The sequence below is a fragment of the Lacerta agilis genome, chromosome 6 (assembly GCF_009819535.1).
Source record: "Lacerta agilis isolate rLacAgi1 chromosome 6, rLacAgi1.pri, whole genome shotgun sequence".
NCBI lineage: Eukaryota > Metazoa > Chordata > Lepidosauria > Squamata > Lacertidae > Lacerta > Lacerta agilis.
Genome location: NC_046317.1, coordinates 44,357,499 through 44,381,446, shown reverse-complemented (window position 1 = coordinate 44,381,446; position 23,948 = coordinate 44,357,499). Strand labels below are relative to the sequence as shown.

Below are 23,948 nucleotides of genomic sequence, written 5' to 3'. Positions count from 1 at the left end.
ATGGTTTCAGGCAACTTGGTGATCCTTGTTCAAACAGGTCTTAGTCAAAACACTGTCACACACACTGCAGCCCTAACTGAAAGACCATGAGAGGTAATGATTAACCAGTAAGTATGAACATGCGAAAGGCATGTCCAAGAAGTGCATTCAGCAGCACTAATGGTTTGGAAAGCGGATAAAACACACTACAGCATAATACGCAGGGGCTTGGGAAGGGATGGTGACAGGTAACTACAAATGTGGCACAGCCAACAACACTTAATAAAATTCAGTTAAGAAAGCTTGGGCAAATCATTCAGACCATGACTATTTGCAAGGATTGTTCAGCAATGGAACTGACTCCCTCAGAAGGTGGTAGCCTCTCCTTCTTTGGAAGTTCTTAAGCAGAAGTTGGATGGCCACACGTCATGGACGCTTTCGTTGAGATTCCTGCATTGCAGGGGGTTGGACTAGATGATCCTCAAGGGTCTCTTCTAACCAATGCTTTTTTCTGGGGGTACACACATTTTGTGAATCTAAGTTTGGCCTCATTGAGGGGCAGTATTTCAATATGAGTAGGAAAATGAGAGTACCCCTAAACATTTTTTTTTGGGGGGGGGGGGAGCACTGCTTCTACGATTCTATGATGCATGAAACAATTCAGGAAAACAGAGTTGGCCCTGTGCAGGATCTCCATGTAGAGGGAGCATATAAAGCACAGATTTGCAATGCAGTGTGGCTAAGGGCAGCAAGCAGCATTGCTGTGGGTTTGGGGGGTAAACTCAGAGTCAAAGCATGCCACAGAGAAGATGTGAAAAGTCCCTGCCTTTGTGATCCTAAGCCCTACTGACAATCTGGTATTTAATGTAAACTACAAAAGTTAAGGGCCTACAAAAGTGATTAACAGGGTAGCTTATAAGGAAAGGTTTAAAAAAAGAAAGACAAAAAGCTCTTGGGTTAAATAAAATTGCCACCTTCTTTTTCTGGCAGATTTCCTGTGACAGACAGCCAAAACTTCACAGGATGAATTTCAACTTGCCCATGAGCTGTCAAAGGCACCATGTCAGAAAAAACTTGGCATTTGTATTGTGAGATAAAAAGGCTACAGCAAGGAACCATTTGACACAGAGTTGATTAGGAGCCTGAAATCTTCAGGCAGGGCTAGTGTTTGATAACAGAGGCTTTTATTGCAATGACTTCTTGGTGCACATCTAGTTAGAATGATCCAATTTTGTTGGCCAATATCCTACAATGATACTGGCCTTCATCTGATTCTTGACTGGAATAGGATGGACAGATCAGTCTACTTCTATTCCACATCTATTTCACATGTGTTTACTCATTAGTTTGTTCCTTCCTGTTTCCAAATTAATCTGTAATTTAAAAAAAAATCCTTGCAAAAATTAAATTTAAATACGTATCACAAAAGAGTTATTTAAATAATACAACTTTCTTGCAATGTACACATTTCTAAAAGTACGTTTATCATAAACTACAGGAGGTTTTTTGCATTTTGTGGGTGGGGTGTATAACAAAAATTTTATAATAAAAATTGGAAAAAATCTGAAGGATAATTATCCACTGGAGGCTGGTCCATTTCAGCAAACTGGACATTGCCCCACAAACCTCAACCAGCCCCCAATCTGCCTGCCTTCTTATTTACAACCAGGCAGACGGGTGGCTCTGCCTGTCCTTGGCCCTGGCTCTACCTCCTATTGGTCGCTTGCCTGCTCCAATGTGCGCCAGCCAGTCCCCACTATTGTGTTCCAATCTTGGCATTTGTCCAGGAAGTTCAAAACGGATCAGTTCAGCGCACGTAGACTGAACAAAATTCTCATCCATTCCTAGGCTGGAAACCACAGCAGGAGTTGCTTATTTGGAAACTTGTCAGACCATTCATGAAAGGTGACTGTACATTGCAATTATAACTCAAACGTCGTCTCATTGTGGTTGATATTTCTGTTATAAACAGAAACCAGTAGTATAGTTCCAATCACCTGAAGCAGATATATCCATAGCTTGTTTTAGAAAGTGGTGCTGGTGGGGAATGCATAAAAGTAACTTGGTCGCAATTTCAGACTTTCAACAGCTGGTTACACCATTCTATGTTGAAGTCATATACACATATCACATTTTTTGCTTTTCTGTCTCCTATACCCATTGATAAAACCTCAACATCCATAAGGTTTTAGCCTCCACTAGTTGTCCCCAACCCACCATAGTGGAAACACAGGCCTGCAACCCCCAGGAAAGGACAAGGTATGCTGCTGTGATTAGAAAAAATGGGACATGGGTGGCGCTGTGGGTTAAACCACAGAGCCTAGGGCTTGCCAATCAGAAGGTTGGTGGTTCGAATCCCCATGACAGGGTGAGTTCCCGTTGCTCGGTCCCTGCTCCTGGCAACCTAGCAGTTTTAAACCACGTCAAAGTGCAAATAGATAAATAGGTACCGTTCCAGCGGGAAGGTAAAATGCGTTTCCGTGCACTGCTCTGGTTCTCCAGAAGCGGCTTAGTCATGCTGGCCACATGACCCGGAAGCTGTATGCCGGCTCCCTTGGCCAATAAAGCGAGATGAGCACCGCAACCCCAGAGTCGTCCGCGACTGGACCTAATGGTCAGGGGTCACTTTACCTTTACTAATGTTTTGGCCTACTATCAAGTTACATTACTGGTACTGCAACTACAGGAGCTGAGAAAAAGACTCTGAAAAGAGAGCAGTGAACATGGTATCTGAAGTCACACTAGACTCAGCACTCAGGAATGTAGTGCAGAGGGATTGCCTGGCCTGGCACATGGCAACAGACTGGATGATCTCAATTTCCTTTCCCACCTCTGTGGTCTGGTGCTCGGCGAGCTTCACAAGAAGCAGTTGGACGGAAGCCAGCTGGCTCTAGCTACCAATTTCTAAGCCTTTAGTCATCCTCAGCTTCCCAGGAAAACCCCTTTTCTGCCAGATAGGTATTCCATGCTAGGTATTCCTTTCCGCTTGTGCTACCAGCTAAGCTTTTGCCCTATCATGCCCACATTCCTTTCTCACTACAAGTGCCACAGGAGCACGTTTTTGGTAATGCTCATCTCATGTGTCGCCTCTTCCTAGCTATAATGGGTTCCTGGCCTGGCCCTCTTCCTTTCCTGTGTGCCTGCAATATGTTATCTACTAGCTATTAATTTGGTTACCAAGGCAATGTGGTAACACAGAACAGCTGAAAAACCACTGCCCTATGGTCCAGTTGTGGTCCAGTTCTCTACACAAATTTTCCAGAGACATTTGGCTGACCCCTGTTGGAAACAGAATGTTGGAAACTAGATCAGGGATTTTTCATATCTGTAATATTTTTGGTACATACACTTTGACACAACTTTGCTAATATGTTCAGAAATGTTTATCTGAGTGTTTATCATTTAAATTTAAATCTTATGTAGTTGCTTCATGTCATATGCTCCAATGTAAATAAAGTTGTATCTCAACACAACCATCTTAAACAGTTTAAATATGAAAATGAATAAATACTACATTACAACACACACACACACACACACACACACACACACACACACACACACAATGCAGGCCCCTTATTTCATATCCAACCAAGTAATTCTTCTTATATAAAACCTGGTATGTCCAGCCAAATAAACATGTACATGAATGGAACATATTTACCAGCCTGAACCTTAAGTTTACCTTCAGAGACTATGGTCTGCACCTATGAAGCAACCACCAAGGAGATGACCTTCGCAGTAATAGCATCAGGTTATGGAACAGCTTTGTCTGGGTACCACCTTTGTGGTCTTTTCAGTGACAGATGAAGACCTCTCTGTTCACCCAAGCCTTCAAACAACTTATGTAGTCAGGGCCCCTGAGTTTTTCAAGCTGTGTTTTTCAATTTGTGCCTGTTATGAGCTTTTTGTATTTATTTTTGGTTTTATGGTCTACTTTATATTTACATACAGTTGTATCTTCCTTCCACAAGTGGAAAAGACTCTTGCCCTTGTGATGGAACTCCCCTCTCCTCTCCGCCCTCTCATGCTCCCCCAAAATCTGCTCCAGAGGGTTAGGGGACACTCCAAAATAGACCTAGGGACAGCAGAAAGAGAATTGGAAAGGGAAGAGAAGTCCATTGCACAAAGACAAGTCCACACGCTCAACAATGGATATAACATGTTGTGTTTTCTTATTTATTGTAATCCAACCAGAGAACTTTATATTATGTGGCAGTGTACATATGCTGAAAATAAATTAAATAAAACATGTTGCCATTACCAGAATGCAAATTAAGCACTGGGAACACTTATTACTTGCAAAGACTGGAACAATCTTCAGAGCTAAAAATGCGAGCCTCTTTGGGGTCAACTGCTCTGGCTTACTTGTATATCCTCAGTGTATCAATTGCAGGAACTCTAATGGGTTTACCCTAGTAGCCTAGGAATGCAGCTTTGTTTATTTAGCTTTTATTTCTGCAGGCTGGTTATGTTGATGATATTTCCTAAAAATAACACTCAGATAACCCCTTCTGGGAATAGCAGGCTGTGTTCTACCACCATCACCACTCTATTCTGGCTCTGGAATGGGAAGTTATTATACTAAAAGCAAAGGCCTGGGAGCCGGGGGCAGGCGCTGTTAAATCATCACAGAGCACATGGGCCCCAACCAGCTCTCTGCAGCTGCTGACCTACAGACAATGAGCAGCTTGGATCCATGGGGCCATGCCAAGGGGTTGTATTTTCAAGACCTCTTCCTGGGGAAAAGCATAACAAAGATTTGCTCCAGCTCATGGCTGGATGGATTAAGGGGATCTCTGTTCCTTCCGCCCTAACTTTGATTCAGAACAATCAGCTGCATCCCCTGCTGAAGTGAGGGCAATTTTTAGCTTCAGTCTGGGCTTTGCAATACAAGTCAGCTGTCCCTAAGTCCTTCTGCCAGCATACTCCCCCCACCCTTGGAGCAAAGAGAAGCTTTGGAAGGGAGGCATTTAAATTGGGAAAACAGCAAGGGAAGAGGAAAATTAAACCCTCTGCCCCCAGCAGAGGTCCTGATCCCCATCTGCCTACCAGCTTCTTTTACTTTAAAAAAATGAAAGGGGGGATCCTGATGACAGACCATGCCATGTCTAATTTGATGAGTCAGTGCCATTTTGTGGTACCTTTAAGATGCACTTAACTCAGGGGCATCTGGTCTGCTAATCTTGGGAACCACTCCCCTTTACATACTATGGACCAGCCTCACCATTCTGAGGACATGGTATGTGTGTGCATGAAATGGAACCAAAGGCCTGATGTTTCAATTCACTACTATCCAAACTGTGGGCAGAAATCCCAGAAAAGTCTGAAGCCATGGGTGTGATTTATAGACTTGAGTATGTTTTTGTTAGCTACATCTCACTCCCCTGCCCCAACTCTTTCAGTATTTCTCCCAGTTCAAAAAGTAAGGCTTGCAGGGAATTTCCTTGATTATGTTTTGCACAATTGTGCAGATTCTGCTGTGTTTATTTGGGCAGATGTGCTCCATAATTTCCATGATGGGAAATAACATGTTTCTTTTAAACTGTTTCTTTATAAGCATACACATTCATTGCTCATTAGGGTGTGCACTGGTGTAATTCTTCCAAGAGGGTTTTTTAAAAGGCAAAACATGGGTGGATAATGCATTCCTAGGGGCAGGTCATTTGAAGAGCTTGTGGCCCTCCAGATGTTGCTGGACTCCGCTTTCCATCCACCCTGGTCAGCAAGGCCAGTGGTGATGGGAGCAGTAATCCTACAACATCGCCACAAGTTCCCCATCCATACACAATACACGCAGAGGCCTGGAAGAGGCAAATGGCCAGAGGCATACCTAGAGGTTGGTTAAGTTGGCCCCCACCAAGGGTGCAAGCCCAGTAGGGCACAAAAATTGCACCTCTCCCCGCCGATACATCTCCTTGCCAAGGACGCAAGGGAACCTAGGTACACCTCTGCAAATGACCAAATACAAATAAAAAAGTCACAGATTTGGTACCTCAATGGTTACCTAGGCCACCCCCCTGCCATTGCAGGAAACCCTATGTATTTCTGTAAGCAACATAAGCAGTGTAAACCAGAACCATGTAATATAGGTAGAAGTGAATAATAGGCAATGCCTTTCTGCTAGGGTGTCTCACCTAGAGCTATGATATGAAGGAACATGATTTAGAAATCTAACTGATGCTAAGCAGGTCTGGGCGTGGTTAGCGTCTAGCTGGGAGACCTCCTGACAATCTATACATGCTGCTTGAGTTCCATTGTGAAAGAAAGGTGGGATATATACTTCGGTTGTAGGCTTCAGTTTTCCTTTGCTCGTTTCATTTGCTGATTGGAATTCAGAATGCCCTGGGCACCTGATACATTTAGAGTGAAACCTTAGTGTGTCATGAGCTGTGTCACAGATAAATGTTGTTTAGCTTGCTGGAATAAGATAGGAGTGAGGATTGTGTGTGTGTGTGTGTGTGTGTGTGTGTGTGTGTGTTTGCATTGCTTGAACAAGGGGCTTGGGAACAAGGATTTCATGTTCTGTGAGAACCGTAGGCTTTGTGGCTTAGGTCAAGAGGACCAGAAGGACCCAGACTCTGGGATTCTATTATCCCAGGTATAGGAGGGAAGTGAAATCCAATAGCTTTAAAGAGCTGGCATCTACCAACAGGTTATCTGCTAACTTTTGCTGGCTTTTGTTGTTTCACTTTCCTTCCAGAAAAGAAAATGAACATTACCCTAATCTGACTATTGTGAAATTTGTTATGAAGTGTCTCTAAAACAGATAAGGAGAGGGGCATAGCAGTGCATTTTCCTGTATCTATGATCAATTGTTCTCTTCTGTTGTGGGTTACAGTACCTAGTGAAGCATTATGACCCCCAGCCCTTCAACCTAACAGAGCAGCATGTCCCCACCAGGGTGGCCTTTACAGAATCCTTGCCTTCCCTAGCAGTGCAGAACAAGGAATACAGCAACAGGTCTTGACATGCCTATGGAGTGGCAAGTAGGAGAGAGCTGCTTGAATAAGTCTATAAATGTACTGAGCCAGCTAGTTTAACTGTCCAAGCGGGCCAAAACACCTGCCATCTGTGCTGAGCCTCTTCATCAGACTGGATGTTAAGCAAACTGGGGGAGGGGAGGAGGCTCTTTTGGTATTAAAGCCATAACATCTGCATTGATCAAAAATTCATTTTTGTTCCCCTGTCTCAGAAGGGGTATGGCTGTGGTGCGCAGCTGTGGGGGTCATCCTGAAGAGCACCTGCACTTCTGACTTTACCACTACACCACTGAGTTTGCCACCAGCTGCTGACCTAGTTAATTTCACTCCTAAATAGAAAGCGCTCTTAATCTGAGGGGCAAGTCCAAAAGGGAGAGACTTGCATTTTTTCCTTCTTAAAAATGCTGTGTGCACACTTATACAGAGGTGCATAAGCATTCATATTTTCATGATTTCGATTTTTCTAAAACAGCTGTAAAAGAACTCAGCAAGTGTGGGAGACTGTGATATAACTGCCAAATGTGCACATAGTATTCATTGTAGCACTGCTGGCTACACTTCTGCAGGTTAGTTTTGATTTTTCCAGAATGCATTGAAACTGGGCATGAGTAGAGCTTTAGAGGTAGTGTGGCTGCATGTGTTAATTCCATCTGGAGATTGGCAACAGGATAACACCAGTCTCCTGATTTATGCTGAACCAAAGGAATTGCAGATCCCCTTTAAAAAAAAAACAGATCAATTTTTGGCCCTCGTCGTTATGCAGAAAAGATTGAAAATGTCAGGTGAGCACCAAAGGGTTTTGAAGGCCATTGCCAAGACACGGATTTGAACATATTTAAATAAGAGAAAGTATATTTCACTAATGTCAAGCTACTGTCAAAACAGAGTATGCAAAGGTTCAAGTTACGAAGCACTTGTATTTCTCAAGGCCCTGTGAACATGTAAAGCTCCAAGGTATGTAGGGATGCCAAAAGTCCTATGCAGGGCAGTGTGGAAAGGTCCTACAAATAATCTGCTTGTATAAACATTTACAAGGGCTTGATCTCCTGGCAGGGGTTTCTCTCATTCCCTGTTTGTCACATCAGAAGCTGTTAACAACCCTGCCCCACTCTCAAAGGCATGCTCACATGTCCCTAAGAAACATCAGATGTGTCCGGGAATGGAAGCCATCTGCATTCTCATGAGTTCCCAGCAGGATAGGTTGTAAATGATAATCGGAACAAAACGTGGTGTTCAAATCAAAGGCAAGAAGAACCCAGGCTTCTTCCCAGATGTCTCTCTCTGCCACTTCCCTGAAGACAAGGAGAGTCCAAGGTTGCTTCCAGATGCCGTTTCATTGAGTTTTCATTCCAATTTGTTTGCAGGAAGATTAGACGGCATTGTGTCAAGCAAATTTTATCTCACATTTTCCAGTGCATTTCCCCATCACTTTTTCTTATCACAAAAGGTCTGGTTTTGTGCAGCAGTTCCAAATTAACTTCAATGGGGCAACCTCAATTTGCCAGTATGTGATTAAAACTAGTGACAGTCTGTAAGCACCCTGTGTTTCTCCATGTAATTCAGTTCCATACTGCATGGGTACCTAACACAATTCTAATCCTGAATCTAACTAGTTGAGTGCAGCCGGGATGACCTGGAACCATGTGTTAGCTGCTCTGAGATCTCTGGAGGAACAGAATACAAATGTGGTGAACAGCAGTGTGGTAAAGCAGATGGCATACAATCCCCTTCCTGTCAATTTCCTATCAAAGTTGTGGGGGCAACCACACCACAGTGATATTAGGTTTGGTACCCAAGGGGTTTGCAGCTTCCCTTCCAGCTGGATCCTAGAAAAATGAGGACATGGCTCAAAATGGGTTGGTGAGTCGTTTTGCCTGCCAAGTTATGGAAGAGTGGGTTGTAATTGGATCTGTATTTAGTTTTCAGCTTTATAATTTATTTCATTTATGATATTTTCTTTTATTACTTTGTTGTTGCTTTCTATTTTCTATTGACTGCAATAACTCAAGGACTGCCTCTCCCTATATGAACCAACTCAGACCCTGTGATCATCATCTGAGGCCCTTCTTCCTGTGCAAGAGGTCCAGATGATGGCAAAAGAAGAACAGGCCTTTTCTGCAACTGTTTCCCGTTTGTGGAATACTCTCCCCTAGGAGGCTCACCTTGTGCCTTCATGAATATTATTACATATCTTTGGCTAATTAAACAATCTATGGCCTTTTAAACTGGGTGGTATTGTTTGGTTTATTATGTTATGTATTTTTGTGTCTTTATATTGAAAACTGCCCTGTGATCCTTGGATGCAGGACAATACAAATATTTAGTTTAGACCAATTAAAGTATTTTATTTTTACTTTCCCATCCTGCAGCGAGCTGCCCCCCCCCCAACGCTTGCTTCACACTCCCTTTCCAAACAGTTCTGCAGTGCTGTTGCTAACATATTTTGCTAATTGATGGTTAAGGGGAATTATTCTATTCCTGATCTGCCCCTTTACATTCTGGCAATCACATATTGTCCTGCCAGTATCTCTGACTAGAACCTTTTTGCATATGGATGAATTTACAAAAGCTCTGAACTTCTATAAAGTGACAAAGGATAAAGGTAGAGAGAGAAGACCTTTCCACCTCCCCTCGTCATGGAATTTAACAGACTGTGCAAATATTTCAAACCTTGTTTAAATAACTCTGAAGGCAAACAGTAGAGAGTCAGCATGTAACTGGCTGAACAGCAGATAACCTCAAATCAGGAAGAAAGCCTAAATCTGGTGTATGTTGGCTCCTATTTGGTATGAAAAAGGGGAAGGATGGATTTATGCAATAATTGGTGAAGTAGGGTAAATCCAAAGTAATATACTGTGGGGTGTGTAAGGTACACACACAAAGACCACAAGAGGATGACATCTGAAAAGGCACACAAAACCACCATATAGATCCATCATTTGTCATATTATTCCTAGAATTAAGGTCTGCCAGATAGATCAAGGAACCCACAGCAAAGGCTGGGTTCACATTACCACCTCAGAGTGCACTGAAGTTGTGCATTTCATTGCTCTTCCCACACCCCACCAACCCTGCTAGCTATTCACATCAGCATGCCTTCATTCATTTCTGTTTGTGTTTCACCAGGGAGTGTTGATAGGGAGGGGGTGTTTTTACTCTATGCAAAGGTGTTATCACTTTTGCTAAAGAATTACAAACAGCTTAAGGGCTCCAATCTGTGTTAAGCGGGTTTGAGAAACAACACATCAAACTAGTATTTTATAAGTACAGGATACATATGCATTTTGGATAGTGTTGTGTGAACACAGATTAAAAATCCAGGATCACAAATGCAGTGAAGGCACAGTAAAAGGAAGTGTGAACACAACTGACCTTTGCTAATCACTGTTTTTCTTCAGGTTATCATAATTCATTCATTATGGTTTTACTTCTCTGCTGTTAATTATTCCCATTAGTCTTCTTGCTCTCCTCACACTTCCTTTTTATATCTACATAACTACCTCTCTGCTGTGAGAAAACCTCAAATGAAATCCATCATGACTATCCATTCACAGTCATTTTCTAAAACTTTCTCTTCTGTTTAATCTCTTAGAATTTCCCCTTAAGTGCTAAGACAATGATACTGATTCCATGAGATACCCTGTGCTGCATGTGTGCAGTCACAAGAATGGAGTTCCCAGCTTCAGATCCTTGTAACAGATGGGAAACTCCTAATAGTCACATAAGACCTATTCCTGGATTCCTGACCTAGCAGGGAGGTGACAAGTCATTAAATTCCCCTGTGAACTCAGTGTCCTGTGCTTTCAAGTCACCCAAAAGCAGCTGGGAAAATTTATGTTCCTAGCTAGCTCTCACTTGTCCTGTGTTTACTTTCCCCCACCCATTCCTTAGATCCTCTTCCTAACCCAAAGAATGTCACCACAAGTTCAATCACCCACACCAAGAACCTAGCTCTCCTCAAGCTCTGCTTACTTTCTCATCATTTTATGAGTCTTTGCTGCTAAGTCTTTTCTGGGAAGGCAGTCAGGACAGGGACGAATTCTAGACAGTCTCATGCTGCTACAAATTTGGTGAAACATGCCTTTCCTGGGACACAACTACTAAAACACTCAGAGTCACATACACACATTAAAAAAAAAACTGCCCAACAGAGGAATGTTAACACTGCAGGCCAAATTATTGTTAGCTGCATTCATGCCTTCATTAATAAATGTTCTTGTTTCATTATGCACCATATTTTCTCCCTCCATCTATATACATATCCAATGATAACAAATATACAAATGGATTGTGATGGCAGAGAATGTAATAAAAGATGCCTCCTCCATTATGAATCAAATTGTTTTATATACTTTACACATCCCTAACAGTGTCCCCTCTAACTCCCTGCCCTGCAAATGCACCCACAGAACAAGGCAGCAAAGAGAGCTCCTAGTGAGTAACTTGCTCCAACAAGGATTGGAAGAACTGGGGCATGTTGAACCTCTGCTTCCCATCCACCTCTTCTAAGCTCTTCCCCCTTTAGGAGAACAAGGGTCTCTTTAAGGCGTTTCCATCTTGCACTTCTCCTGCACCCTGTGGTACCTCATGCACACCCTGCACCAATGAACTGGCAAAGGAGTATAGGAGGCACTCAGTTCCTTGGGCCCAGGAGCAGCACCCACCTGGTCTAGCTCCCAGCAGGTGACACTATAGCCTCTTACTCAGCAACCTGTTCACAGCTGGGGAGTGTCATGACCCTGGAGTCCCAAGTTTCAGTGTTGGTAAGTAAGCAGTGCCAACAGTGGTGTGCATAATGTCAGCTTGCTTTGAGTGCTTTTGTTTAATTAATAAAAAAGTTACTAACACAAAGCAATCCTAAACTCACATTATGCCGGGACTGGGGGCACACGGCTGCAATGCCAGTCGAATAGCTGTTATATCCACTGTGGGCTCAGACAGGGAGGAAAGGGAAAAACACAGAGCCAGAAAAGACCAAAATGATGTACATGCTATCAGCATCCCTGGAAACACCACCACAGCCCACCAATCAGGGACTGCACTGGCATCAACATCCTGATTTGATGCAGATGTAGAAGGAACAAACCTGTGCAGGCCAAGATGGGGTATGTCTTTACCAAGTTCCAGGCTTTACAGCAGAGGAAAAACATAGGAAGTGGATCAAAAAGTTGGCAGGGTCAAGCAGTGCAATGGGGCCCATGTCTCATTATTCAGCAAAAACCAGTAACAGTTTGCATACAAAAAATACCAGCTGAGCTGCAGTGGTGGCTATGCCCACTAGGACTAGCAGGATGGAAGACAAGAAGGCCATCAGTAGATGGAGCCAGAGCCAATGGAAGGAAGAGCCAACTAATTCTATTTCTGTTCCAATCTTATTCCCTGCTGAGTTCTGTAAGGCCAAAATTGAGGAAGCCCATAGCCAGGGCAACCCCCTGGAGTGGATGTAATTAAGAAGGTAGGCATTTGAGGGCTGTCTGAGGGCAAACAGAGATTGTTGGGGGAATGGCATATTTGCCCTGATGAACTGGCCTCCACTGTCCAGATGCACCATTATGAAGACTTGTGTAAACACACGAAATCACCCTGAATCAGCAATAGGAAAATCTAGTTATCAGTTTGGCAGGAAGATGCTCCCAATCAGGACAACTGGAGGGGACCTGGAAGTTGTCCAAAATGGACACAAAGTGCAGTCAGAATCAGGAACTGTCCAGATTAGATTTTCCTGAATAAGGCGAATTTTACTGAAGTCATTAGAACATAATTTTACAGTGTTTGGCAGCTCTTGGGCTAGCAGGAATCTGCCAATGTAAGGCTGCTTTGCTGACAGTACTGGCATGGTGTATTTTTTTAATGGCTGGTGTGACCCTGAACACTGCCAGTGCATTCTGCTTCCATGTCTCCTGTAGTTTAAAGATAAGGCAAGTTCTTTGTTCCTAAAAGCAGAGTTTTTCTGTTTTGCAAGCTTTGTCATGGGGCTTCCCTACCTCTATTCCCCTCACAATTCCCCTAGCCAAGGTTCCTCTGAAACAAGTGAGAAAGAACCAAGAAGGAAGTTTTCCCGCCTCCCCCCAACCACAACAGTGAAATCAACACGTAATATGACACAGATGCTTGAGTTTCTGTAGGCGGCTGCTAGAAGGCACTAGCTAGTGGAAAATAAACATCTAAGTAAGGCCCAACGTAAGGTGAGTCATTGAGTCCAACATTCCTGCCCACTAAACTGTAGGAGTTGAAGGGACAGGGATTCCATTTCAGTCCAATCAGCTTAGTAGTAACTGTCCATAGCAAACATTTTTCTTTCCATCTTTCATTTACAAAACTATCATTGATTTACCTCCGCCCCCCCCCAACATAGACAGGAGGAAGCTAGAAAGGTGAAACACTTCCCTGAGTTAATATCAGTGGCGTCATCAGAAGAGGATTTGGGGACAGAGTCCAGAGCCCTTGCTCAACAGAATGGCCAGGAAGGATCTCCAAGTATGGGCTGCTCACCACATTTTGAAGTAAAGTAATGCATCCAAAAAGCAGATTGGGGTGGGGTAGTCCAAAGTTTAACATTGCCAGGTTTGGATACAGACAGGGGACACTGTATGGATCTGGCCTTCTAGCACCAACAGTTGTGGGATTCTCCTTTCATTGTGAAAGAGAGCACACAATGGAAGGCATGTCTGTGTGGGATCCACTGATAAGGATTAGGGGAATCTGGGCTCAATTACCAGCAGGCTATTTTAAAGCAGCCAATAACATGCCCTGCTGCATCCCAGAGGCTGTGTCATTGAGCAAAAACTCCTACATCCCTCACCGTGTAATATACAAGCAGAAATAATTACATTACAAATACATCTCGTGGAGAATCAACTTAAGTGACACAAAGCATAGTGCTTACTTACCTTTCTGAGGTCATCCAGCCCATACTCTATGGATGAAGTCAGGACCTCCAGGGCCTACAGTCAAAACAAAGGAGTGATTAATGTACACTCTCGGTACTTGATGCTCTCTGTTCTATTGGCAATGACAGCACATGCCTGAATCCATCCTGATTTTCTTGGTCTTTTGCCCTTCAGCTTTCTGGAAAGTTTCTATGAGCAAAATTTGACTTGCACAATTAGACTGCTGCTCACACAATGGGATTTTGCCTTCCTACCCTCCCCCCTTCAGCACTTGTGCCACAAAAATATGCTTTAGAGGGTTTCCCTCCAAATACAGAGCAAATATTGAGGGTTTTCAATTTTACATTTCAAAATAAATATATTACAAACTTTAAAATACTCAGTGACTTCCTTTCTTCTCCTTCCATGGTTCATTTTATATATCATACATTCCTGAATATAACCATTCAAATCAGTTTTCCTTTAACATTCATCAAAAATTATTTATTCTATTGAATTTATCTTAGTGCTGCCCGCGTTTTCAGCTGCATACAGTTATTTTCCATATACTCAATAAACATTTTCCACTCTTCTTTAAATATATGTTCTTCTTGCTCTCTTATTCTATGTGTTAAACCTGCAAGTTCTGCATATTGTGTCAACTTAAGCTGCCAATCCTCTTTAGTTTGGACCTCGCTCACTTTCCATTCTGGGGCTAACAAAGCAGGGGCCACAATTTTTGCATACATAAATAACATTTTCTGACACGTAGGAATTTCAGTCTTGGTTATTCCCAACAAAAAAAGACTCTGGATTTTTTTTGGGGGGGGGGAGCAGTTTTAAATATTTTTCCCCCAATTCATTATAAATCATTTCCCAATATACTTTTTACATGTCCACCACATGTAAAAAAAAAGGTTCCCTCCACTTCTTTACACTTCCAACACATATCTGATTCTGTTTTATAAATCTTAGTCAACCTAAGATTCATAAATACCATCTATGAATCATTTAATTCTCTTTCAATGAATAAAATGCAGTAAATTTCAATTCACTTTTCCAAAGTTTCTCCCAGAGGTTATGATCTATATTGTGTCCTATATCTATTGCCCAGTGTGTAATTGAAGCTTTAACAAGCTCGTCTTTTGTTTCCCATTCTAATAAAAAAAATTACATTTTAGACAGAAGTTTATCCTTATTTTCTAAGAGTTGTTTTTCAAATTGTGAGCTTTGGTCCAGAAATCCATACTTTCAAATTTAAACATGCCGTATATCTGGTGATATTGCAACCAAACTGTAACTTGGCTTCTTAAGTTTTCCAATGAATTCAGTTTGGGTCGTCCCCCCCCCCCGTAAAATTCAGCAGTTCCCTGTAAATCGCCCATTGTCTGTCCATATAAACTCTCTTAATTGTAATTGCTTCAATGGGAGATAGCCACAAAGGTGTTTTTCTTTTCAGCAGATTTTTCTATTTCTCCCAGATTTTATACAGATTCTTCCTAAGGATGTGGTTCATAAAACTCTTGTAGGTTTTAGCCTTCCCATACCAGAGACATGCATGCCAGCTGAATGTTAAGCTGTGACCCTCTAGATCTAAGACATGGGTAGGCAAACTAAGGCCCAGGGGTTTGATCCAGCCCAACCACCTTCTAAATCCAGCCCATGGACGGTCTGGGAATCAGCGTGTTTTTACATGAGTAGAATGTGTCCTTTTATTTAAAATGCATCTCTGGGTTATCTGTGGGGCCTGCCTGGTGTTTTCACATGAGTATAATGTGTGCTTTTATTTAAAATGCATCTCTGGGTTATTTGTGGGGCATAGGAATTTGTTATCCCCCCCAAAAAATATAGTCTGCCCCCCCACAAGGTCTGAGGGACAGTGGACCAGCCCCCTGCTGAAAAAGTTTGCTGACCTGTGATCTAAGATTTCTGCATTGTCCAATATAATCCATTCTTTTAACCAACACAAACAAACTGCCTCATAATACATTTGCAAATCTGGCAGAGCAAAGCCTCCTCTTTCTTTTGTATCTATCATAATTTTATGTTTAATTCTTGGCTTTCCCCCTTGCCAGATATATTTTGAAATATCTTTTTTCCTTTCTTTGAAGTAGCTTAAATTGTTTACAATTGGGATTGATTGGAATAAAAACAGCATTCTAGGCAATATATTCATTTTAATGGCACGTGTGTGTAGTTCCCTCTTTTCAAAATCCTATTTCCCCACATTTTCTTCTCACCATTGTGGACTCTTCAGTTCACAAAGTTGGCAGCTGCTATTCCCTGCCCCTTTTAGGTTCATAATTATCACATTTCTACAGATTAAGAACAAATTTAAACCTAGAATCTAGGGCTTGTCTACTAGAGCTGCTCCCCCTCTGCCCCCATCCTGGATAGCTGTTATATCTCTCCTGGAATTTCTACTGGGCATTAAGGAGTGTGTAGAATGTTCTTCCCAGCCCATGAAACACCCAGCCGTTCTCATACTACTGGGTGTGGCTGCTAAAAATTACAAAAAAATGAAAGCAACGTCCTGAGCTGTGTGTGAGAGGATAAGAGAAAACATTACAAGGATCAGATGAGTTTGGTGTAGCCAGCAAGATGACAGTCCAAACTTCCCTGATGAAATGTCAACAAAATGCAGTTCCTATACTCTCCAACTGTTACCTATTTAATAAATCCAGACTCTACCTTATGTAGAAGTTGTTGCTGATGTAATGAAAAAAATGTACCTGATTATGGTTTCTATGGCAAATATTCAAAAATCCATAATTGAGCAATACATTTCTCAGGACTACCAAAATGTCACAAAAGCATGGCAAATTGTATTGAAGAGCTATGGATTTTGGATATTTTTATGGACCAATATGGCAACCAAGGCTTTTTTTCAGTCGGAACTAGCCAGAACTTAGTTCCAGCACCTTTTTCTGGAAAAATAGCACTGATTTCAATCTTTGCTTTTTTGGAGGGGGGGGGGGGATGGGACAGATTGGTGTAATTGAAAAACTGGTGGAGGGCAACATTTTTATGTCTCTCTATTTCTCTCCCCATCTCCAACTGAGGACCTATATTCTTACACAAAATAATCAAAGCTATTTGAATTTGAATTTGTTTGGGTGGTACAAACTCAGTCTCTAATCATTCACAGGAAGGAATGAGAGAGGGAGACAGCGAGATGTCAAACACACCATCTACTGTGTCCTTTTATGATGACAGGGCTGGAATTCAACCTTCCCTGGAGGCAGCTCCTGACAGAGAAGCTGAGTCACAGGAGTGAGATGCAGCCAATGCTGCAGGCATATGTAAAACCTGAACAACAGCTATCTGCTGATTAACACAGAAGGAAGTTTTTTCCAAATCTTAATGTTGCCCTTTTCTTCCTATGACAATATATTGATTGGTTTACAATATTTATACACCGCCCTTACTGAAGGAATATTTCCACAGTGGTTGATATAAAACAAGGCATGATGACAGCAATTTCTTTCCCAAAACCAAGCCCAAAACAGAATTCTGTGAATCTAGATCAGGGCAGGGGACCTGTGACCTTGCAGATGTTGTTGTACACCCAATTCCGATTAGACCCAGTCCACATATCCTATGGTCAGGGATGGTGGAGGGCCACAGCTCCATCCACCCTCATCCAAATAAACAGCTTCATCCAGATGGAACTTTCCAAAGAAGAAAAGGTCCCTGAATCAGTAACAGAAAAACGTGGTCTTCCCTGCTTGCTAATGCACAATGGAGAAAGGGCGCAGACCAAATTATCTGTACTGTATTCTACAATCACTGCACAAGTGAAAAAGAGAGCCCCTATCCTATCCAATTGTTAAAAATAAAACATAAAATAGAGAAGGGTTAGCTAAAAAGAAGATGTGCCACACATATGACATTGGATTTTGTGGTGCTCATCAGAGACTTCCTTCATCTCTGCCAGTAAAAAAGCCTCCATTTTATGAGCTTGCTGCTCCATTTTAGGTGCTAAACATAATCTTGAAACTACTGCACTGACTCACAAGTAATTTCATTGCCTTACTTGGCTGCAGTCTGAAATCACTGGGAGATGCACAGATCTGATTCAACAGCTTTTAAATTAAGAAAAACCTAAGTAACAACCCAATTATGTGGAAGCTGCTAATGGCGGTTGATTAAGTCAGCATTCTTGTACAGACACCCAGCCCACATCCTCTCCCAATTTATAGATCTTCTGCAGTGAAAAGAGACAGGATTTTCAGAGCTCAAAGCATTGGCTCTGTGATACAAGACAGAGATGCTAGAGACAGGGCAATGCAGCAGAGGATGGAGCAAATCCAATACTAAGACACTGATGCTACTCAGCTTTCAAATATCACTACTGTTTTACTAGAACTGAGTCTTAGCACATTCAACCAAGCAACAGCTGCATTATACCAGGGGGATTGCTGCCCTTTCTGTGGTTTAGAATAGCCTTGAGATTAAGCATGTATGTGGGGTGCATAATGATTCTTTCCAGGTGAATAGATTGCTATGATCAGGGCCTCTCTCTCTCTCTCTCTCTCTCTCCATTATTTGCACAATCACTAACATATCTGTTTTACCAGATTGCCATTATAAATATAGCGCATAATAAGCAGAAGCGACTTACTTCAATCATCATCATCTTATGGACGAAAACATCATCCACCTTTGCTTTTTAACAACAATAACAACAATATTGACTGTGTAGGTTACTTTTTATAGAGAAATATATATGTACAGTACCCATGATTTAAAATTGTGTACACTGAATCTGCAAACAGGACCAGCAGTAAAAATCAGACACACAATGGAAAAGGTTGTGGGGAGGACCTATTATTATCTGTCAAGACTCGTGTTGGTAACATTTTTTAACTGATCTGCAAGGGTGACTTAAAAGGTTTGTGTTTCCTCATAAGCACATTAATAATACCATTTACTATTTTAAAGCCATTTCCCATTTACTCACTTCACTGCAAGCCAAGCCTGTACTAATACAAGTCATACTTACAATGTTGTTGTTGAGGGTGACATTATTGGTGTACAGATACTCAATGACTGCAAGGAACACCTCTGGCTGCACGTGGCTCAGGATCAGTGGGGCTTGTATCTCCTGGGGCTGGCTTAGCATTGCATGGATTGCCTGGCAGCGGGAAGAGAGGAGGCAGCGATGGGCAAAGATTTCCTTCTGCTCTCTGCCAACCAGAAATGTTACATCACTGTGGGAAAACAGGCAATGAGTTTACCATGCACACTTCTCAACACTCTGCCCTGCTCTTCCCTTTCTCCAGCTACTCTCCCCATTGAGAACCATCTTGCAGAGTTCAGCTGGCCTGTGTTCAAAGAAAAATTGCAGTAGGCCAACAAACTACATGTTCGGCAGCATCCCCTTTTCTTCGGTCAGCTGTAGAGCAGCTGGTGCTGAAGCCCTTCCATGCCCACCACTTTTTCATCACAAGCCCTCCTGGTTGGTCTATAAGACCCATGCGCTGCAAACACCTACCCTCTGCCCACACAAAAACTCTCTCTCTCGAACTGCTCCTCCCAGCGCCGCCCAACCCTCTGCCTGTGTCCAGCAATAACTCTTGCTCTCAGCAATCCTCCTCATGGACCCACCTTCTGCCTGCACAAACTTCCACTAAGGATCTCGCTCACCTACTCCCACTGGACCTACCCTCTGCCCACACAGTTTTAAAGAGGAGGGGGACCAGGATATGCTTGAATACATGAAGAAGGTGTCCTGTTTGAAGTCCGAACAGGACAGGGAACACTTTTCTCTCTCCACTACCCCCCCCCCCCCCGCGCTGCCCCAAAAGGACAATCACATTTTTCTAGGGACAGGTGGCAACCCGAGTGCCAGATTTAGTCCTAGAATAAATGAAGCAGTAATAGTAATCCATTAAGCAGAGAGCCTTCTCTTCAGCACTGTGTGAACAAAGCCAGTCACCATACAGAAAGAATGGAGTAAGAGCTTCCCAGACAGAGGATGTGACATTAACCTCAACAGTTCTCATTTTAGAAATAAAGCATAAAACACTTGAATTGGGCTTTTAATAGCACACTTGGTTTCCTGCTGTTCCTCCTCAGTTTCAGCAAACTCAGTAAATATACTATCTGTTCTGCATGTATTGTTTCCTGGGGTTGAACTACATGTTACAACAGAAGATCCCTGCTGGATCAGGCTGAAGGCCCATCAAGTCCATCATCATGCTCTCTCATGGCTAAACATGAAGTTCACAAGCAGGCCCTGAGAGTAATAGCACCTTCCCCATTTGTGCTGATATTCAGAGGCATGCCAACTCCAGAATCATGGCTGGAAGCCCAAGATAGCCTTATCCTCTATGAATTTGTTTTAAAAAGGTAAAGGTAAAGGTACCACTGACCATTAGGTCCAGTTGCGGACGACTCTGGGGTTGCGGCACTCATCTCGCTCTATAGGCCAAGGGAGCCGGCATTTGATAGCTTTTGGGTCATGTTTGCCAGCATGACTAAGCCGCTTCTGCCGAACCAGAGAAGCACGGAAATGCCGTTTACCTTCCCGCCGGAGTGGTACCTATTTATCTACTTGCACCTGACATGCTTTCGAACTGCTAGGTGGGCAGGAGCAGGAACCGAACAACGGGAGCTCACCCCATCGTGGGAATTCGAACCGCTGACCTTCTGACTGGCAAGCCCTAGGCTCTGTGGTTTAGACACAGCACCACCCGCATCCCTTGAATTCATTTAACCCCCTTTTAAAAGCCTTCCAAGTTTGTTGCCATTATTATATCCTGTAACACTACAAATTACAGATGTGGATGACTCTAATCTGATCCAGAACCAAACCAGGGGGTAAAATCCCCTTACAACTCCACCCCCTCAGTGCTGGGTTTGAGCTGTAGAGGGTGAGAGAGGGGGCACATTCTGGAAATCTGGGTAAAAAATGCACAAATGCAGGCACATCTATGTAGCTAATGTAATGTACAGACTGGCTTGCTTTTCTCCACCCCAGTGTGACCTGGATTCCGCTGGCCTCAGGATGGGACTCTGGAGGGTGGGTGGGCACGGAGCCTAAAGGGGATCAGGAAGCAACATCATGGCAAAAAAGATGAATAAGTTTAACACATGGCAGTGGCTGCACATGACCAGATCAGCATGAAGTAGAAGTGGAATAATTTGGCAATCTACATGGGCTTAAGTAAAGCAACCACATGATGCTTACTTCCGTGTTCCAAGCAGTGTTATGAATTGCCCAATTGTATGTGTAAGGGCACCAAAGTTATAGAAAGGGCCTGCTACAGTTGCTTTGAGTCGAAGCACGGATGTAGGAAGATTGTCCTGCCACATTACATGGGTATGTAAACCCAGGTAGCCACAGCAGGACCTGTTCTGTAATTGACTCAGCACTTCACTTCATTTTCCATTACCTTAGGGGCTTTCTCTCTGACCTCTATGCACCAGAAAACTAATCTGCACTTTTTACTCACACCTGTTCGTAAAATGTCAATTCCTCTGAAACAAAACAATCATCTCAGTTGCTAACTACACCAACGCAAACAGCCGCAGTAACATATAGACAGTATCAGTTGCTAGATAAGCTGCACTTTCCCAGGGCTTTTCCCAGCCCTGAGCTAGCACCAGTTGAATAATATCATGCAGGTGACAGTCTTGCTGCAGGAGGGCGGGGGGACACCAATACTTGAAAGTAAAAGCAGGGGACACATATGTTCCATTGCTAAAGATGGAGTGTAAACTAATTCAATATAAAGTGAAAGTACCACAAAATAGCATCTACTACTGTAGGCCAAAGGAGGCAGCCTTCTGTTTTATGTCTTTTTATTAGTGGGAAGCACTCCGCCTCTAAAGAAGATATTGCACTAGTATAATTATTGTTATAATGATTGGTGATGATATTGTTATTGTAATAATAATAATGATATGCCATGATGCTATGTGCAACTATTTAAGTCATAGGTGCTATCCGTAGGAGGCTGGAATAATCACACAAGCACATCCCGAATCCGCCGTCCAGCACCCCCGTGGCGGGGCATCGCGTGCATCATGATGTCATAACGCACGTACCGCGATGCCCCGCCCCCAGGGGTGCCTCTTGGCTTCCCGTCCCCGGCAGCCAAGGGGCTAAGAACACCCCTGGTCATGACGTCATGACGCACGCGACGCCCCGCCACGGGGGTGCTGGGCGGCGGATTCGGGAAACTCCCGAAGCCTCCGCCCGGCGGCGACACCCCTTCGTGCCGCGGCTGCTCGTGCCTGCGTGAGCAACCGCTGCACGAAGGGGTGCTGGGCGGCGGATTAGGGAGTCTTTGCGGGCTGCAAAGACTCCCAAATCCGCCGCCCGGGCTCCCTTGGTGGAGCGCAAGTCGGGGCAGGGAGAGGGCCGCCCCCGATATGTCACCCCCAGCAGGGGCGCTGCCCGGCACCCCCCCCCCCCCCCGCGGCGCCCCTGTACAGAAGGAAAAGCTGTGACTCAGAAAGAGGCAGATAACAAGGTGTAAACTCCCAATGTGGAGTGCTATGGTGTAATGATGGGGATCCTAGCATGGACAGGGCCCTTACCTTGGGCAGGGCAATGGATGAAAGGTAGGAATCTGCCACTCCAAACATCCCCAGCCCCTTGTAGGATTGCTCTGCTCTGCCCATCAATTGAACCAGTTTTGTCAACCTGGCACCTTCCAGATGTTCTGAACTGCAAGCAGGCTGGGGGTGATAGGAGTTGACGGCCAAAACATCTAGAGGGCATGAAACTGGTGAAGTGAAGCCTGAATTGCATGATATTTTGGGTAGCCAAAGCATTCCCAACTGACACAATAATGCACAGCCAATTACTCATGCTGTGCTTCTGGTATATATGGTTTCACCTTTACTATCATCTCCACATGAAAAAACAACAACAACAGAAAAGCTCATAGGAACAGCTGACCCGTGCTTTGATAACATATTTTGTATTCTAAACTGCTTATTTATTTCATTAAAAAAATTATACCACTTGATTGTAGAAAAAAAACCCATCAGAGCGGTTTACATAAAGATAAAGCAATAACAACCGTTATTTAAAAACAAACTGTTCCAGCCTCCCCACACCAATAATGCATACAAATAATGCATACAAAAAATATTTCATCAGATGATTTGCACATGAGTACGAGGATAATTTTGCTTTCTTTGATCATTTTAAAACCTTTTTCAGATATCCTCTCCCACTTTTCATGATCCCTAAAAGCAGAGGATCCAAGATAACACCATCATATGTGGTACCAGTCACCAACAGTATTTCTGTACCGCTTACAAACATACAAACGCTTCCCTGACAGACATAAGCCAAATCTGCAAGAGAGATAGGCAGATAGTGGAGCAGGGTGGGGTCTGTTTCTTCTCATTCATAGTGACTCTGACCCAGTATTTTGAATCTTCCTAGCTCAACAGCCTGGCAGAGCTAACTTAAAAGCTGCTCCCCAGTTTACCTCCCTGTTGTGGCCTTCACTCCCGGCTCCATCTTGATCCCCAGGCTCTCTTAGTTGGGTCTTCCAGCTGGCTCACCTGAACTGTGGGTTGTTGATAAGAGTCCTGAGGGCGGCAGCAAAAGCAGCTGAATCCCCTAGCAGGACAGCTGAGCAAGGAGAGGCCATAGTTAGGGAATGGTCTCCGGATCAGGATCAGGACCAGGCCTAGGAGACCAGGGCAGCAGGAACGCTCAGGGGCTCAGCGGGGGCTTCCTTGACCTGGCTGTCTGTGATAAAGATACTGTATAGCTGAGAGAAGTCACGGCTGGCTGGGCGCTCAGCTGCGAGGCAGGAATGCAGAGAAAGGCCAGAAAAGGGGGAAGCAACATAGCTCATTGCCAGGCAACAGCAGCTGCCCAGGCCCTAAAATCCAGCTGCTCTGGGAGGGACCGCAGAAATCCTGAAGGGAAAGGCTTTTGTAAAAAGAGGGAGCAACATGCCAAAACAGGCTGGAGAATGTGGAAAAATGAGAGGGCGGGGGTTAAATAAAAAAGGAAAGGGGGAATAGACTCATTCCAGAGGCTGTCTTAAGCAAGCAAACTGGACCTTTGTGTTGGGGAAACTGCTTGTGTGGTTTTTTTTGGGGGGGGGGGGTCGGAACTGGTTCAAACTTGGCAGGAGCT

The 23,948-nt window shown here is 43.6% G+C and overlaps 1 protein-coding gene across 1 annotated transcript in view; it reads right to left on the bottom strand.

Annotated features, from left to right (window-relative positions):
* BTBD19 (BTB domain containing 19) overlaps positions 1-23,560 on the bottom strand; it is a 46,568-nt gene extending 23,008 nt beyond the window's left edge. Inside the window, 3 exon segments of the mRNA XM_033151118.1 lie at positions 13,853-13,906; positions 18,837-19,044; positions 23,363-23,560. Of these exon segments, the coding sequence (XP_033007009.1) occupies positions 13,853-13,906; positions 18,837-19,044; positions 23,363-23,451 (351 nt within the window). The 5' untranslated portion in view covers positions 23,452-23,560.
* Positions 23,561-23,948: the final 388 nt, after the last annotated feature.